General features: G+C 46.2%; 1 protein-coding gene across 7 annotated transcripts in view; it reads left to right on the top strand.

Moving 5' to 3' along the window:
- The window catches only part of ALDH18A1 (aldehyde dehydrogenase 18 family member A1), a 98,938-nt gene that overhangs the window by 46,359 nt on the left and 35,757 nt on the right, over positions 1-16,822 (top strand). For all 7 annotated transcript variants that reach the window (XR_012905502.1, XM_006129393.4, XM_075934429.1 and 4 more), the window contains exons 8-9: positions 5,804-5,928; positions 9,642-9,786. Coding sequence is in view for 6 of the 7 variants with exons in the window: in XM_006129393.4 (XP_006129455.2) it covers positions 5,804-5,928; positions 9,642-9,786 (270 nt within the window). In the remaining variant the exon portion in view is untranslated. The remainder of the gene's footprint in view (positions 1-5,803; positions 5,929-9,641; positions 9,787-16,822) is intronic.

The following is a 16,822-nucleotide window of genomic DNA, read 5'->3' as shown; positions in this document are numbered from 1 at the left end:
TTTAGCGGCAATTTCCGCTTTCCGTCCACCTATTAACAACCATTCAATATGTGCACACCCCCTCAACAAAAGGTTTTTGAAGGGGCTCGACAGCCTATATCCAGCTCACAGGATCCCACCGGAGCCTTGGGACTTGCTTTTAGTATTGGACACTATCATTCACCCTCTCTTCGAACCACTAGCAACGTGTGATTTACAGATGCTTACGATGAAGGTGGTGTTCCTGCTTGCCATTACGTCTGCGCGTCAAGTAAGCGAATTAGCGGCTCTGTCGGCGGACCCGCCGTACACACAGTTCTCCAACGGTGCTGTGGTACTTCGTGTACACCCGGCCTTTCTACCAAAGATCAACTCTGCTTTTCATATAAACAAACCCATGTGTTTGACGACGTTCTACCCAAAGCCTCATTCCTTGCTGGAAGAGTCCCGTTTGCACACCCTAGATGTCAGACGAGTGCTGGCATTTTATCTTGAAAGAACATATGTCTTTCGAAAGTCTCAACGACTGTTCCTGTCTACAGCCGAATGCTCCAAAGGCAAACAGCTCTCTGCACAGCACATCTCCACTTGATCGTCGCTTGCATCAGATGTTGTTACACTCTATGTAACAAACCACTTCCAGGCCGACCTTGGGCCCACTCTACCAGGGGCATGGCGGCTTCCACTGCCTATTTTCGCTGGGTACCATTGCAGGACATATGCCGTGCAGTGACCTGGTCCTCTACTCTTACTTTTGCTAGACATTACACTCTTGCGAATACACTAAAGACCGACTCAGCGGTAGCCCGGGCGGTCTTGTCTGCAGCGCAGAAACGATGAGTCTGAAGCACACGTCTACCATTGGGCCACTGCTGTGGACTCACCTTGAGTGGAGCACCCTCGGGGACACTACTCGATGAAGAAGAGCGAGTTACTCACCATGTGCAGTAATGTCTGTTCTTCGAGATGTGTGTCCCCGTGGGTGCTCCACATCCCACCCTCCTCCCTGCTTTGGAGTTTTCTGTTTGTATTTTTCAGATGCTTCCGGTTGGGAGGAAGCTGACTAGCCAGACCGCGCTCAGCTGAGAGGCGCGAAGCAGCAGTCGCACATGCGTGGTCCAGTGCGGGGGGGCTACTGCTACTGAAAATCCTCCGGTTTACAGCACCAGGACGAGCCCAGCACCTCGAGTGGAGCACCTATGGGGGGGACACATCTCGAAGAACAGACGTTACTGCACAAGGTGAGTAACTCGCTCTTCTTCTACAAGCAGTGTCCTTATGGGTGCTCCACTATAGGTGTATATGCTCTCCTGCGCCTGTTGAGCCCTCACTTGTGCTCTCCGTTGCTCATGATGTACATGATGTACCTTGAGGATGCTATCTAGTGCTGTGCTAGTGAGAGCCTCTCACCACCTACTCAGTTGCCTTTGGCCTCACATGGCGAGAGCAGTGGTCTCCTCCATATGTGTATCATTACCATAATTAGTAGCTGTTTTGTTTCTTGTGTTCTCCCTAATAGTGTTACCTTTTTTTAAACTCCCTTAAAAAAGGAGAAGAAATGCCTTTTAAAAAAAAATCTTGTTTGCGGGAAACTCCCCCCACCTCAATTTCCCCCCTTCTGGTAAAAGTAAAGAAAGGAAAAGAAGGGGAGTAAAGATGATCTACTTATTTCTGCATTCCTCATTGCTAGAGATTGATCTGCTTCCAACCCCCACTCGGGCATTCTTGGGTCTACCAGCTTGGAGGGGTGCCTCTTCTGTAAGCAGTTTCTAAAACCGCCAGGCACTCTCATGGTGTCTGATGCCTGGCAGGAACTGGGAGCTGAAATTTAAAACACTTGGGGTACGTCTAGACTACATGCCTCTGTCACCAGAGGCATGTAGATTAGGCTACCCGACACAGTAAAATGAAGCGGCGATTTAAATAATCTCCGCTTCATTTAAATTTACATGGCTGCCGCGCTCCCAGGATGAAGTTTACCTGGGTGGTCGACAAATACCTTTGATGTCAGCAGGGGAGCGTCCAGACTATCGCGCTGAGCCAACAAACAGCTGATCAGCTGTTTGTCGGCTCAGCGCGGCAGCCATGTATATTTAAATGAAGCGGCGATTATTTAAATCGCCGCTTCATTTTACTGTGTTGGGTAGTGTAGTGGGGCGGACTGGCCGCCCACTGAGCCGGAGGAGGAGAAACCCCTCCGGACGCCATGTTGGGCTGAGGCTAACCCCGCCCTGTCACCTGACCGGAAGCCAAGGGGCGGGCCCAGGGCTATAAAAGCCCAGGCATCAGCCTCACTCAGGGCTGAGCCTGCCAAGCGGCTAAAGGCCTCTCCGGGACTCCCAGCCTGGGGAGTGGGGACTGAGGCCTGGCCTGGGCCTCCTACCTGCCGGGGCCCAGAGGCAGACTACTGGCTCCCTGCCTGGGAAGCGGAGGCCCCGCACAGCCAGCCTACCCGCCCGGACGCAACGGCGGAGCCACAGGGCCAGCCCGAACCTGTGCCCCAGCACCTGCCCCGGGACCGGGAGAAGCGGCCCCAGCCACGGCCTCAGCTACCTCAACCGGAGGTGCCGCCGGGGAGTTCCACAGACCCTGAACCATAGGCCTGCCTCAACCGCCCAACCCTGCCCGCACCTGGAGCCCAGTTGAGTCCCAGTGACCTGCAAGCGGCCACAGACTGGACCGGACCGCCCCGATGGGACGAGACTCTCCTGGACTCCCTGCCTCCACCGCTGGACACCCAGGTACCGCCCGAGGGGGAGAACGGAAGTGGCCCAGGGATAGTGGGGGGCTGTTAAAGGCCCCCAGGCTGGCGCGTTTCGGGCTGGAGCCCCCGCCGAGCCAAAGCAGCCTGCACTGCTGCCCTAGGGCCCTGGGCCGGGGCGCAGTGGAGTGGGTGGGCCTGCGCCCCCCCTGTCACCCACGTATTGGGTGGCAGCCTCCCCCTTCACCACTGCCACAGGCGATCCGCCTGCACCCCTCCTGAACAAGGAGCTCCCTGACTGGGTTTGTGGCCACGCCCTGAACTGAGGGTCTGGCCCCGGCTTTATAAACTGACTGTGGTTGTTGGTTGTCACGCCCTGAACTGAGGGCCTGGCCACTCTTTACAAACTGACTGTGTTTGTTTGCTGCCACGCCCTGAACTGAGGGCCTGGCGGCTCTCTCTACAAACCGAGTGTCTGTTGCCACGCCCTGAACTAAGGGCCTGGCCACCGGGTATAAACTGACTGTGTTGGGTTACTGCCACACCCAGCATCAAGGGCCTGACCACCCCTTATAAACGGACAGTGGTTTGTTACTGTCACACCCTGAACTAAGGGCTGGACTGCGCCCGGTGAACTAACGGGGCTGGCCTTAAAGGGGCAGCGCAGTGGGGAACCCCTCCGGACAGGCAAACCGACTACAGGTAGCCTAATCTACATGCCTCTGGCGACAGAGGCATGTAGTCTAGATGTACCCTTAGAGTGAAGGCACTTCCATCTCCTGGAGACGGCTGATGGATTATCCCCCGCGCCTTTAACTTCAACGAGGGTAGAGTTGTTAAAAATCCACAGCAGACTCCTCCTGCAAGCTGCAAGTCATTAGCAGCCAAAGGGGTTTCCCCAGAGCAGCCACCTTGTCACCAACAGAAAAGCCAACTCCGAGTGGCTGGCCTGCCAGTGGCGTGTTCCCAGAATTGCCACCTTGGCACTGAGTGATTAGCAGCCAGAGGGGTTTCCCCAGAGCTGCAACCTCGGCATGACTGCTTACCGCAGAACCAGCAGGAAGCTGTGAATCACGGTACCTAGAAGGGTCTCTTTCCCCCTCCCAGCTCTGTTGTGCAGTACAGACTGACCTAGAAAATCAGGGGCAGTGAGGCTCTCAGGCACTGTTAACACGGTCATAGAATCCTAGAATACTAGAACTGGAGGGGACCTTGAGAGATCATCAAGTCCAGTCCCCTGCCCTCTCGGCAGAACCAAGCACCATTTATATCATCCCTGACAGATGTCTGTCTAACCTGCTCTTAAATCTCTCCAATGATGGAGATTCCACAACTTCCTTAGGCAATGTATTCCAGTATTTAACATCCCCGAAAGTTAGGAAGTTTGTCCTAATATCCAACCTCAAACTCCCTTGCTGCAGTTTAAGCCCATTGCTTCTTGTCCTATCCTCAGAAGCCAAGGAGAACAATTTTTCTCCCTCTTCCTTGTAGCACCTTTTTAGATACTTGAAAACAGCTATCATGTCCCTTCTCAGCCTTCTCTTTTTTCTAAACTAAACGAGCCCAGTTGTTTCAGGCTTCCCTCACAGGTCATGTTTTCCAGCCCTTTAATCATTTTTGTTGCTCTTCTCTGGACTTTCTCCAATTTCTACACATCTTTCTTGAAATGTGGTGCCCAGAACTGGACACACTACGCCAATCGAGGCCTAATCAGCACAGAGTAGAGCGGAAAAATGACTTCTTGTGTCTTGTTCACAAACATTCCTGTTAATGCATCCCAGAATCATGTTTGCTTATTTGCAACAGCATCACACTGTTGACTCATATTTACCTTGCAGTCCACTCTGACCCCTAGATCCCTTTCTGCAGGACTCCTTCCTAGACAGTTGCTTTCCATTCTGTATGTGTGAAAAGGATTGTTCCTTCTTAAATGGAGCACTTTGCATTTTGTCCTTATTAAACTTCGTCCTATTTACCTCAGACCATTTCTCCAGTTTGTTCAGTTCATTTTGGATTATGACCCTATCCTCCAAAGCACTTGCAACCCCTCCCAGCTTGGTATCATCTGCAAACTTAATGGCTGTGTCTACACTGGCAAGTTATTCTGGAAAATCATCAGCTTTTCCAGAAAAACTTGCTTGCTGTCTACACTGGCCGCTTGAATTTCCGGAAAAGCACTGACAATCTCATGTAAAATCATCAGTGCTTTTCCGGAAAAACTATGCTGCTCCCGTTTGGGCAAAAGTCTTTTTCTGGAAAACTGTTCCGGAAAAGGGCCAGTGTAGACAGCACAGTAGTGTTTTCCACAAAAAAGCCCCGATCGCGAAAATGACGATCAGGGCTTTTTTGTGGAAAAGCGCGTCTAGATTGGCCACGGACGCTTTTCCGGAAAAAGTGCTTTTCCGGAAAAGCGTCCTGCCAATCTAGACGCGCTTTTCCGAAAACGCTTTTAACGGAAAACTTTTCCGTTAAAAGCATTTCCGGAAAATCATGCCAGTGTAGACTTAGCCAATAAGCGTACTCTCTATGCCAGTGTCTAAATCGTTGATGAAGATATTGAACAGAACCAGTCCCAGAACAGACCCCTGCGGAACTCCCATTTATTATGTCCTTGCTGTATGACTCTGAACCATTAGTAACTACTCTCTGAGTATGGTTATCCAGTCAGTTATGCACCCATCTTTACAGTAGCCCCATCTAGGTTGTATTTCTCTAGTTCACTGATAAGAAGGTCATGCAAGACCTTATCAAATGCTTTACTAAAGTCTAAGTATACCACATCCACCACTTCTCCTTTATGCACAAGACTTATCTTATCAAAGAAAGCTATCAGATTGGTTTGACATGAATTGTTCTTTACAAATTTATGCTGGCTCTTCCTTAAGTTTAACTTTGTCGTGTTTAACTCCTATGTATTGGCATTCTTGGGAATAACACTACTATTAATTAAAGCATACAGCTTTATAAGATGAGTTAATTGGGAAGCACACAAATGCTCCCTTGCGGTGGAGAATGTTCATTGCCCAAATCTAAGGAAGTATTTCCAACTTCTCCTGAGTTCCTTTCTCCTGAATTTCAGAATCCCAGAATATATGGAACTAACTTAACAAATTTCCATTTCAGGGCTCTTTGACAGCCCCCCAGGGTCAGATGATGCGAAGCTCATTGACATATTTTACCCTGGAGATCAGCAGTCTGTGACATTTGGAACCAAATCCCGTGTAGGGATGGGAGGAATGGAGGCCAAGGTAGGAGAAGTTTGGAGCCTGTGATGCTTTGTCCATCATAGGGAGAAGTCAGTGGTCTGCAATAATATGAGGCTCCGTATGCCTTTTTCTTGAGCCCTGTTGTTTTTGGCACATTTGAATAAAAATGTATTTTACTCTGTTCTCTTGCATCATATATTAAATTTGTCCAATTACATGTGCCCCAGTCTTTTGGGGGGGAGGGGAAGGGGGAGTGTGCATATTGCCTGCTCCTGAAGAAATAAATTGGGAGTTTTAGTTTGTTTATACATATTTATATTATAGTTCAGAGGGATTAAATACCTACCCACATCTTGCCCTTGCTGGGGGTGAGGACCACCTCCTAAGCCACCTTCCTGCCCCTGCACTGGAAATAAGTGTATTGCAGGATCCTTGGGGCAGGGACTTGTTTTTGCTTCTGAGTGCCATACACACATGACACTAAAATATCCATTATTATTAATGTATGAAAGTGATGGTTTTCATAAGACATCTGGACAAACTTAGAATGAATGTGGGAAGGGAGTCCACTGTTGTGGTTTATATTAATACTAGCTAGTTAATTGTTGGGGAAGATGACTTAAAATCTACCATAAATGTTGATTATTGGGAAAGAGGCAATGCTTCTACAGTATCACTGTCTAAAATGGTACAGTTCCATATGAAGGGCTGGCTAAATACGATGAAGTTCAGTGTCTCATGGCATGTAGAGAGGAGGGTTTCAACTTTAATGCAAACTTTGGGGAGAAATGAGAGCTTATACAAAAATGAATTAGATCTTTAACTAAAGTGAAGCTGTGTCCCCTTGCATAGAATTTAAATTAGTAGCATGGAGAAAGCTCGCAGGTGCAAAGAAGCACTCCAGGGCTGTGTCTACACTGGCATCCCTTCTGGAAAAGGGATGCTAATATAGCACTTTGGAATAGGCAAATCCGCGGGGGATTTAAATATCTTATTCCTTTCAAGTAGGAATAAGAGATCCTCCGGAAAAGACTTTATTTTCCGGAGAATCACGTCTAGACTGGCGCTTTTCTCCGGCTTATCTCCAAGCCGGAAAAAAGCGGCAGCCATGTTAATGCAAATACCGCGGGGGATATTTAAATCCCCCGCGGATTTGCCTATTCCAAAGTGCTACATTAGCATCCCTTTTCCGGAAAGGGGTGCCAATGTAGACACAGCCCTGGAGTACAAGAGCACCAGTTGAGGATATTTTATTTAAAAAGGAAAGTCTGAATCTCCTAGTACAGGATTGGACTTTATACCTAAAACGACTAGATGAATAGAGATCAGAGGTATATTCTGGGAAAGCTATATCGTGCCAGACAGATGGGTTAAATAAAAGTAGACGATCAAAACAACATTATACATGTTGGTATAGTAATGTGAAAAGCTTAAAAACAAAAATAAGCAAATTAGACAGGCTGGAAAGTGGAAAAGGAACTTGACATAGGCATATCTGAACTGTGGAATCCAAGTCAAAGGGGGCACTGTAATCCTGGCCTGTAAATTATTCAGGAAAGTGACAGAGGAAGAAAGCAACCCTGTCTCTGAAAGATTCCATAAAATCAGAGTTTCTTCAATGAGGATGACCATACATAGGGCTTGCCAAGCGGTGGTGAGCCCTGCTTGCCAGCCGTGCTGAAGCGCACGCTGCGCATGCACTGACCACGCTGCACAGCCCCATCAGGCTAAAATCTACTCGCCATGGGTGAGTAGATTGGCTAATTTGTCAAGCCCTGGCCATACATCACAATCTGTTGGGCTGCAAATACCAAGTAATAGTACAAACATACTGGTACCTTTATGCTACTTGTATTCTAATCAGGAAGAGAAAGAGGACAATCAGCGGCAACTGAGTATAAAAGAATAATAGGTGATTCAGATACCATAGGTCGGGGTGACCAACCCACGACTTGCGAGTCGCATGCTGCTCTTCTCCCCCAAAAGTGCAGCTCACTGGGGTGCAATTCAAAATGTCGCCCAAGTTGGTGGCTGTCAATGGGAGCCTGATATGGCCAAAAAGCCTACGCTTGTTTCTTAAAGGGGCAGCCTCCATTTTTTTTTTCCCCCTTGACCATTCTGGTGCGGCTCTTTGGATTTTTTGCCATAGGTGAACAGGTCAAATGTGACAGTGCACTGTGGATTGAGAATCAATTTTTTTGATAACTTAAATGATTGCTGTCTAGTAGGGATGTGAACAGGTAAACGAGTGGTTTCCGGCCATGTGCCAGCTCTCAGCCCAGTTTGGGTTCAGAAGCAGCTGGGCTGTTCCATCCTGGTCATGGCAGATGGTGACTTCCCTGCCTGCCCCATTTAATCAGTTAACTGGTTAAACTGAACGTTAAACTGGTTAACTAATTAAATGGGAATGTATATCCCGACTCTCTCGAGAACCTGAGGAGAGGCTATTCTTGGCTTAGTCCTAAGCAGAAGGCAGGAGCAGGTACAAGTAGAAATTATAATTGACCCATAATTTAACATTGACTTCTGTATGACTAAATTAATTACTTGAGAGGGATCATACAAAATCCAGCACAGTGACACTAACTTCAGAAAGGGAACTTAAAACAAAACACAAATTTAGGAACCACATCAGAATAGCCTTTAAAAAGTGAGGAAATTGGAAGTCTTCAGACTTAGCATTGGCACCTTCTTAAGCAGACCGTATATCAAACCGCATGCATCCCTCTGAGCAGAAAAGGGAGGAGGAGGGCAAGAAAAAAATGAAAACTTAGCACTAGTGGGACAAACAGCATGAACCTACAACAGGTGAAACACAGTATAAAAATCTAAGGGCCATAACACATTTTGAATAGCAATTACCAAAGGCATAGAAACAGCAGGAAATTTTGAAGCTGGAGGCCCATGAGAGAATTGTTGGATACACTGAACTACACTGGGGCCCAACCAAGAACCAGACCTCAGTTGTTCTAGGCAAACAGAGTAGTGGTCATTGTCCAAAAAAGCTTGCCATTCATGGCTGTAGAGATGAAATAAGCTTTCCAACTATAAGGTGCCAAGATGGTAAATATTCAAGACTCCTTAAGAAGTTCAAGAATGAAGTGGCTGAGCTGGTTCACAAATGTGTAATCTCTCTTTAAAATAACGTACTGGAAAATAGCAGGTTTTTTGCCTTTTCCATTAAAAATGCACAAGCAGCATTTCTGAGAATTAAATACAAATGATTCTCTTACCAGTACCAGGAAAACTAGTTGAAACTATCATATGAAAACATATTTATAAATTAGAAAACTTATAAAAATCTAGATCATGACATAATAGAGACAAGCCAGGATAGTTTTAGCCAATGAAAACTAAGCTCTTCAATCTACTAGAATACTTTAAGCATGGTAATAAGAGTGGATGCGGGAGAATACAATATGCCTATTTTTGTATTTTCAAAAAGCCTTTGACAAAATTTCTCACAGTCAACTGTTAAGGAAGCTTAAAATATAGCCATGAGTTAGAAACTAGCCAAAGAACAGAATACAAAGCAGGAATAAGTCTTGTTTCAAAATTAATTACTTAGATTGGAGTAGCTCTCATGTGTTTCCAAACATATTAAGTGAAGATGGTCCCTACTTACAATTTACAATCTAAAAGACCAAAGGCAAGTAAGATAGAGGTGATTACTAAGAACAGAGTTCGAGAGCCAGGAGAATGCTTATGAAGCATTGAGATTTTTCCTCAAGACTAGCTTTTATCCTCCCTTGTAGGTGAAGGCAGCTTTATGGGCCCTCCAAGGTGGCACCTCTGTAGTGATCGCAAATGGAACCCATCCAAAGATCTCCGGACACGTCATCACAGATATTGTGGAGGGGAAAAAAGTTGGCACTTTTTTTTCAGAGGTAAAACCTGCAGGTAAGTTAGTATTTGAAAATTTGAGATGGGAACTGGATGAAGGATAATAGTAAGGTAGGCGTCGTCTTCATGTGATTGTTCATGTGCATTCCAATATAGGTGTGTGCGCACAGCGTGCATGCATTGTTGGAAGATTGTCCCTCAGCAGTACCCTTAGGGCCAGCAGGGAGCCCCCTGCAGTGGTGCCAGTATATTAGTGCATATATACCCTTGCTGGCCCCTTCCCCACTCAGTTCCTTCTTACCACCGTGACAGTCGTTGGAACAGCCTTCTGCTCCCTTCAAGTTGTGTTTTTCACTTGCTAATTCCTTGTCTGGTTATCTCTGTGCTTCAGTTAAGTACCTGCAAACATACTTTAAAGACTCTCCTTTGTGCTCCTCCCTTTCACCCCGATGCAGTGCTCCACTCGCCTGCAGCAGGGCATGCCTGGCCATCAGGGCTTCAAACCCTGTAAGAAGTTTTATCGCTGATTAGTTGTAGCTAAATTAGTTCCCTTCATTGTATGTATAGTTGGGGTTATTTTTTCCAATGTGCATTATTTACATTTATCCACATTACATTTCATTTGCCATTTTGTTGCCCAATCACTTAGTTTGGTGAGATATTTTTGAAGTTCTTCACAGTCTGCTTTGGTCTTAACTACCTTGAGCAGTTTAGTATCATCTGCAAACTTTGCCACCTCACTGTTTACCCCTTTCTATAGATCATTTATGAATAAGTTGAATAGGATTGGTCCTAGGACTGACCCTTGGGGAACACCGCTAGTTACTCCTCTCCATGTACCATTTAGTCCTACCCTTTGTTTCCTGTCTTTTAACCAGTTCTCAATCCATGGAAGGATCTTCCCTCTTATCCCATGACAACTTAATTTACGTAAGAGCCTTTGGTGAGGGACCTTGTCAAAGGCTTTCTGGAAATCTAAGTACCCTATATCTACTGGATCCCTCTTGTCCACATGTTTGCTGACCCCTTCAAAGAACTGTAATAAATAGTAAGATATGATTTCTTTACAGAAACCATGTTGACTTTTGCCCAGCAAATTACGTTCTTCTATGTGTCTGACAATTTTATTCTTTACTATTGTTTCTACTAATTTCCCCGGTACTGACGTTAGACTTACCAGTCTGTAATTGCCAGGATTGCTTCTAGAGCCCTTTTTAAATATTGGCGTTATGTTAACTATCTTCCAGTCATTGGGTACAGAAGCTGATTTAAAGGATAGGTTACAAACCATAGTTAATAGTTCCGCAGTTTCCCATTTGAGCTCTTTCAGAACTCTTGGGTGAATGCCATCTGGTCCCGGTGACTTGTTACTGTTAAGTTTATCAATTCATTCCAAAACCTCCTCTAATGACACTTCAGTCTGTGATAAGTCCTCAGATTTGTCACCTACGAAGGACAGCTCAGGTTTGGGAATCTCTCTAACATCCTCAGCTGTGAAGACTGAAGCAAAGAAATCAGTTAGTTTCTCCGCAATGACTTTATCATCTTTAAGTGCTCCTTTTATATCTCGATTGTCCAGGGGCCCCACTGGCTCTTTAGCAGGCTTCTTACTTCTGATGTACTTAAAAAACATTTTGTTATTATCTTTTCAGTTTTTGGCTAGCTGTTCTTCAAACTCCTCTTTGGCTTTTCTTATTACATTTTTACACTTCAGTTGGCAGTTGTAATGGAGGTGGCTAGCCCACCCTCCGTTTCTCTGTTTCTCCACCGCTCCCCTTTGTTCATTGTGGCACTCTCGATTTCCTCGCCAAATGGGGAATAGGGGGGTCCGGGCCCACCCTCTCTCCCGGACCCCAGCCCAGGGCCCTAAGGATAGGATCACTGGGTCCTGTCCTGCTGGTGGGGCGCTTGCCCAAAACTCACCAGCACGCAAGCTCCTTGCCCTGCCCTGGGCTGCTTCCTATTTCCCTCTCCCCGTTCAGACCCTCCGTCTCCCCCGTGACTCCCCTACCAGTCTCGGTCCCAGCCGCGTGAGTCCATCTTCTCTCCTCCCTAGTCTGTTTCCTCTACCTCCTCCACTCCGGCATCCTCCGCCTACCTCCTCCCGCACTCCTGGCCCAGCTAGATTTAAATGTCCGCGCCGGCATTCCGACGTGGTGACGTCAGCCGCCGCGCACGTTAGCTCGGCCTCTTCCCTCGTCCCCCAGCTCCCTGCCGGCAGCAGACCTTTCGCGCCGTCCCGAGGAGTGTTAGGGTGACCGCGGGTTCAATGCGGGGTGGGTCCGCGTCCGCGGGGTGGAGGCAGCCCACCCCGTCACAGCAGTGTTTATGCTTCTTTCTATTTTCCTCACTAGGATTTGACTTCTACTTTTTAAAAGATGCCTTTTTATCTGTCACTGCTTCTTTTGCATGGTTGTTAAGCCGCGATGGCTCTATTTTAGTTCTTTTACTGTGTGTGTTAATTTGGGCTATACATTTAAGTTGGGCATCTATTATGGTGCCTTTGAAAAGTGTCCATGCAGCTTACAAGGATTTTACTTTAGTCACTGTACCTTTTAATTTCTGTTTGACTAATCTCCTCATTTTTGTATAGTTTCTCTTTCTGAAATTAAATGCCATAGGTTGGGCTGCTGAGGTGTTCTTCCCACCACAGGAATGTTAAATGTTGTTATATTATGGTCACTATTTCCCAGCAGTCCTGTTATAGTTACCTCTTGGACCAGATCCTGTGCGCCACTCAGGACTAAATCGAGAATCACCTCTCCCCTTGTGGGTTCCTGTACCAGCTGCTCCAAGAAGCAGTCATTTAAGGTACAATATTGAGAAATTTTGTCTCTGCATTTCATCCTGAGGCGACATGTGCCCGGTCAATATGGGGATAATTGAAATCCCCTACTGTTATTGAGTTTTTTTTATTTTGATAGCCTCTCTAATCTCCCTTAGCATTTAATAATCACTATTGTTGTCCTGGTCAGGTGGTCGATAATAGATCCCTACTGTTGCATTCTTATTAGTGCATGGAATTATTATCCATAGAGATTCTGTGGAACATGTTGATTCATTTAAGATTTTTACTTCATTTGATTCTATATTTTCTTTCACATATAGTGCCACTCTACCCCCCGCATGACCTGTTCTGTCCTTCCGATATATTTTGTACCCCGGTATGAATGTGTCCCATTGATTGTCCTCACTGCACCAGGTTTATGTGATGTTTATTATATCAATATCCTCCTTTAACACGAGGTACTCTAGTTCACCCATCTTATTATTTAGACTTCTAGCATTTGTGTACAAGCACTTTAAAACCTTGTCACTGTTTATTTGTCTGCCCTTTTCTGAAGCGTCAGATTCTTTCTGTGAATGTTTCTCGTCTGATCTGGCCCATACTTTATCCTATTCCACCCTCTTCTCCTGACTAAAACGTAGAGAATCTCTATCAATAGACTCTCCTCTAAGAGATGTCTCTGTCCGATCCATTTGCTCCTCTGCTTTCCCTCCTCCCTTAACATTAAAAAGGTCGCAGAGCAGTTTTTAAACTAAGTGCCAGCAGTCTGGATCCACTTCGGTTTAGGTGGAGTCCATCCTTCCTGTGTAGGCTCCCCATCCCAAAAGTTTCCCCAGTTCCTTATAAATCGAAACCCTTCCTCTCTACACCATCATCTCATCCATGCATTGAGACTCTAAAGCTCTGCCTGTCTACCTGGCCCTGTACATGGAACTGGAAGCATTTCTGAGAGAGCCACCATAGAGGTCCTGGATTTCAGTCTCTTTCCTAGCAGCCTAAATTTGGCCTCCAGAATGTTTCTCCTATCCTTCCCTATGTCATTGGTACCTACATATACCACAACCACCGGCTTCTCCCTAGCACAGCACATAAGTCTATCTAGATGCCTCGAGAAATCTGAAACCTTCACACCAGGCAGGCAAATCACCATATTATTCTCCCAGTCATCGCAAACCCAGCTTTCTAGGTTTCTAATGATCAAATCCCCCATTACTAACACCTGCCTTTTCCTAATGACTGGTGTTTCCTTCCCTGGAGAGGTAACCTCAGTGCGAGAGGATACCCTAACATCATCTGGAAGGAGAGTCCAACTATGGGAAGGTTTTCCTCTGCTCTTGTTGACTGTTCTCCTTCCCTAGCCTTTCATCCTCCTTAACAGTGCAGGGGCTGGCTGACTGGAGGTCAGACAATTCTACAGTGTCCCAGAAAGCCTCGTCAACATACCTCTCTGCCTCACTTAGCTCCTGCAGTTCAGCCACCCTGGCCTCCAAAGCCCGTACACAGTGTCTGAGGGCGAGGAGCTCCTTGCACTGAATGCACACGTACGCCAGCCGCCCACAGGGCAGATAATCATACGTGCTACACTGAGTGCAATAAACAGGATAGCCCCCACTCTGGTGGTGGGCTTCTGCCTGCATTGTCTCCTACAGCTACCTAGGTTATTGATAGGGTTTTTATTTAAATCAGGAAGTTTTGATTATAGTTTAGTTTAAAGATTTTGAACAATGGTGAGTGTGCCTCATCTCCTTCCCACTACCCTTCTAAATTCCCTCTTGAAACTCCCTGTTTTCAAAGTTCCCTGGCCGCAAAGCTCCCTGATGACTGACTCACTGCTTTATAAAGCCCTGTTCTTCCCGATAGCCCTGCCCTCTGATTAAGGCTCAGTCAGTGAACAGAGGCTTCTGGATTTCAAACCTTGTTTAGAAGCTCACAGCTTGCAACTGCTGGGCACAGCATACACTCCTTCAACCAAACAGACAAACATCAGCAATACAGTTAGGCAGAGCCACATTCCATTGCCTGGTACAGGCTTGCCAAACACAGGAAAAAAATAATTCTAGCACATATTTATTACCTTTTTTACACATTCGAGTCATACACCGCACAATGAATGAGACTAGCTTGTTGCCAGTGTGTGTAGAATACTTCACACAACACCTTGTGGTACAGATTTAGACTACAGGGAGTTTGGGGGTTCACTGACTATGTCAAGCCTTACTAAAGTTGCTGACACAGAGAAGTGAACACCTGTGGGCTTCTGAGACACAATGGCACTCATCAACAGTAAGCAATTTATGCTGTAGTTTAGGAGTAATCTTGGACTCCTTGCTGAAGCTGTGGTCTCACACAGCATCATCCACAAGTAGTTTTCTAAAATTTATCCTTGGTTAGGAGACTCTCACGCTGGTGAACAAAAACCTTGCCTCGTTTATTCATGCCCTCATCACCTCTTGGCTGGATTACAGCAGTGCAGCATTCCTGGGCATAAAGCCTTCAGCATTTAAAAAACTCCAACTTGTACAGAAAACTGCAGTGCATTGCCTCAGGCTACTGGGAGCATATCAAACCTGTTTTTCACTCCCTATTGTCATTTCTCGTATTCTAGCAAATCAGGTTTAAGGTCCTAGTACTTACTCTCTCCTTAATAAGAGTAAAGCTCATCTGTGCAGAAGACAACTTTCTGCAGGATGATTTGATTCTGTGGAATGAATTTCTCCAGAAACTAAGGACCCTCAGAAACCTCATTTCTTTCTGCTCCAAGTGCAAGTCAGCATTTCTTCTTCCAGTGATGTCCCAGTGGGTGCTCCATGCAAGGTGTAGGGATGTCCTGGAGTCATGGAGTAGAGCTTTTCAGGCAGTGTCTGTGAGCTGCACATGCACGAGGCTCCTCTCAACGCTGTGCTCAGCTTGGCGCCCCCCCCCTTCAGTTCCTATTTTACCGTCCTCTGTTACGGACAGAGCTCTTCGTTCTTCTCAGCTTCTTCTGAGGGAGAGTGAGAAACCGTCCGGTTTTGCTTTCCCTATCTCTTCGCCATGTGTTGACACTTTGCTTCATCCTGTTTCTCTAACTAACTAACTAAATAATTTCTGTCAGCGTCTCATGGAGTCCTCACTTTGGCGGGCACCTGCCCACAGCTACTAAGCCAGCCACTCCTTTTAATAATAATAATAATAATAAAAAAAGGTAAGAAAACCAGAAAAACAATTATAACAGAGCTTTAATAGCAGTAACGGTCACAGGGACAACCACTAATAGAACTCTCACTGTGACCCTGACAGAAGGCGCAATGCCGGGTTCATCCGGCTTTAAGAAATGCCTAGAGCCATTACTTACAACTATACATATAATATGATGGGGGCTAATTTAGCTACAACTAATCAGGAAAGAGATCTTGGAGTCATTGTGGATAGTTCTCTGACGATGTCCACGCAGTGTGCAGTGGCAGTCAAAAAAGCAAACAGGATGTTAGGAATCATTAAAAAAGGGATAGAGAATAAGAAGGAGAATATCTTATTGCCCTTATATAAATCCATGGTATGCCCACATCTTTAATACTGTGTACTGATGTGGTCTCCTCATCTCAAAAAGATATACTAGCATTAGAAAAGGTTCAGAGAAGGGCAACTAAAATGATTAGGAGTTTGGAACGGGGTCCCATATGAGGAAAGATTAAAGAGACTGGGACTTTTCAGCTTGGAAAAGAGGAGACTAAGGGGGGATATGATAGAGGTATATAAAATCATGAGTGGCGTGGAGAAAGTAAATGCCTCCACCAAGACCCTATTACCACAGATATAACTATCGCCATTTTCTTGCTGCTCTCACCGTAGAGCCAGGTCACCAACGTCTCCCTCCTATTTTCGAGGTTCCAGGTATAGATACAACTACAGGCACTCATACCACTCTCATTATGATGACCGCTGGCAAGCACATCATGACTATTGAGACCGTTACTCCCGATCGATCCGCTCTTCACCATCACCAGCTCCATCACGGTTCACTCATGGCAGGAGTGGATCCTCCACTCCGGCAGCAGCCAGACCACCGACTCCGTCCACTGACGTACCTTCTGTGGAACAACCCATCGTAGAACTACCACAAGTCGTAGAGATAGAGGCACCACACCAAGCCTCTCCCACAGTTGTAGCTTCCTCTTCTCTGGATGATGCCATCCTCACCGGAGATGTTACCTTCCGATGACCTTAAGGAATTCCAAGACCTCTTTCGCCGGGTAGTTGATACGCCGAACGTGAAGCTCACGGAAATCCAACAGAAACAGCACCATCTGTTGCGAAAGCTACATC

This window comes from Pelodiscus sinensis, chromosome 8 (assembly GCF_049634645.1).
Source record: "Pelodiscus sinensis isolate JC-2024 chromosome 8, ASM4963464v1, whole genome shotgun sequence".
In the NCBI taxonomy this organism is placed as follows: domain Eukaryota; kingdom Metazoa; phylum Chordata; order Testudines; family Trionychidae; genus Pelodiscus; species Pelodiscus sinensis.
Note: the sequence above shows the minus strand (reverse complement) of the source record. Positions and strands in the feature narration are given on the sequence as shown.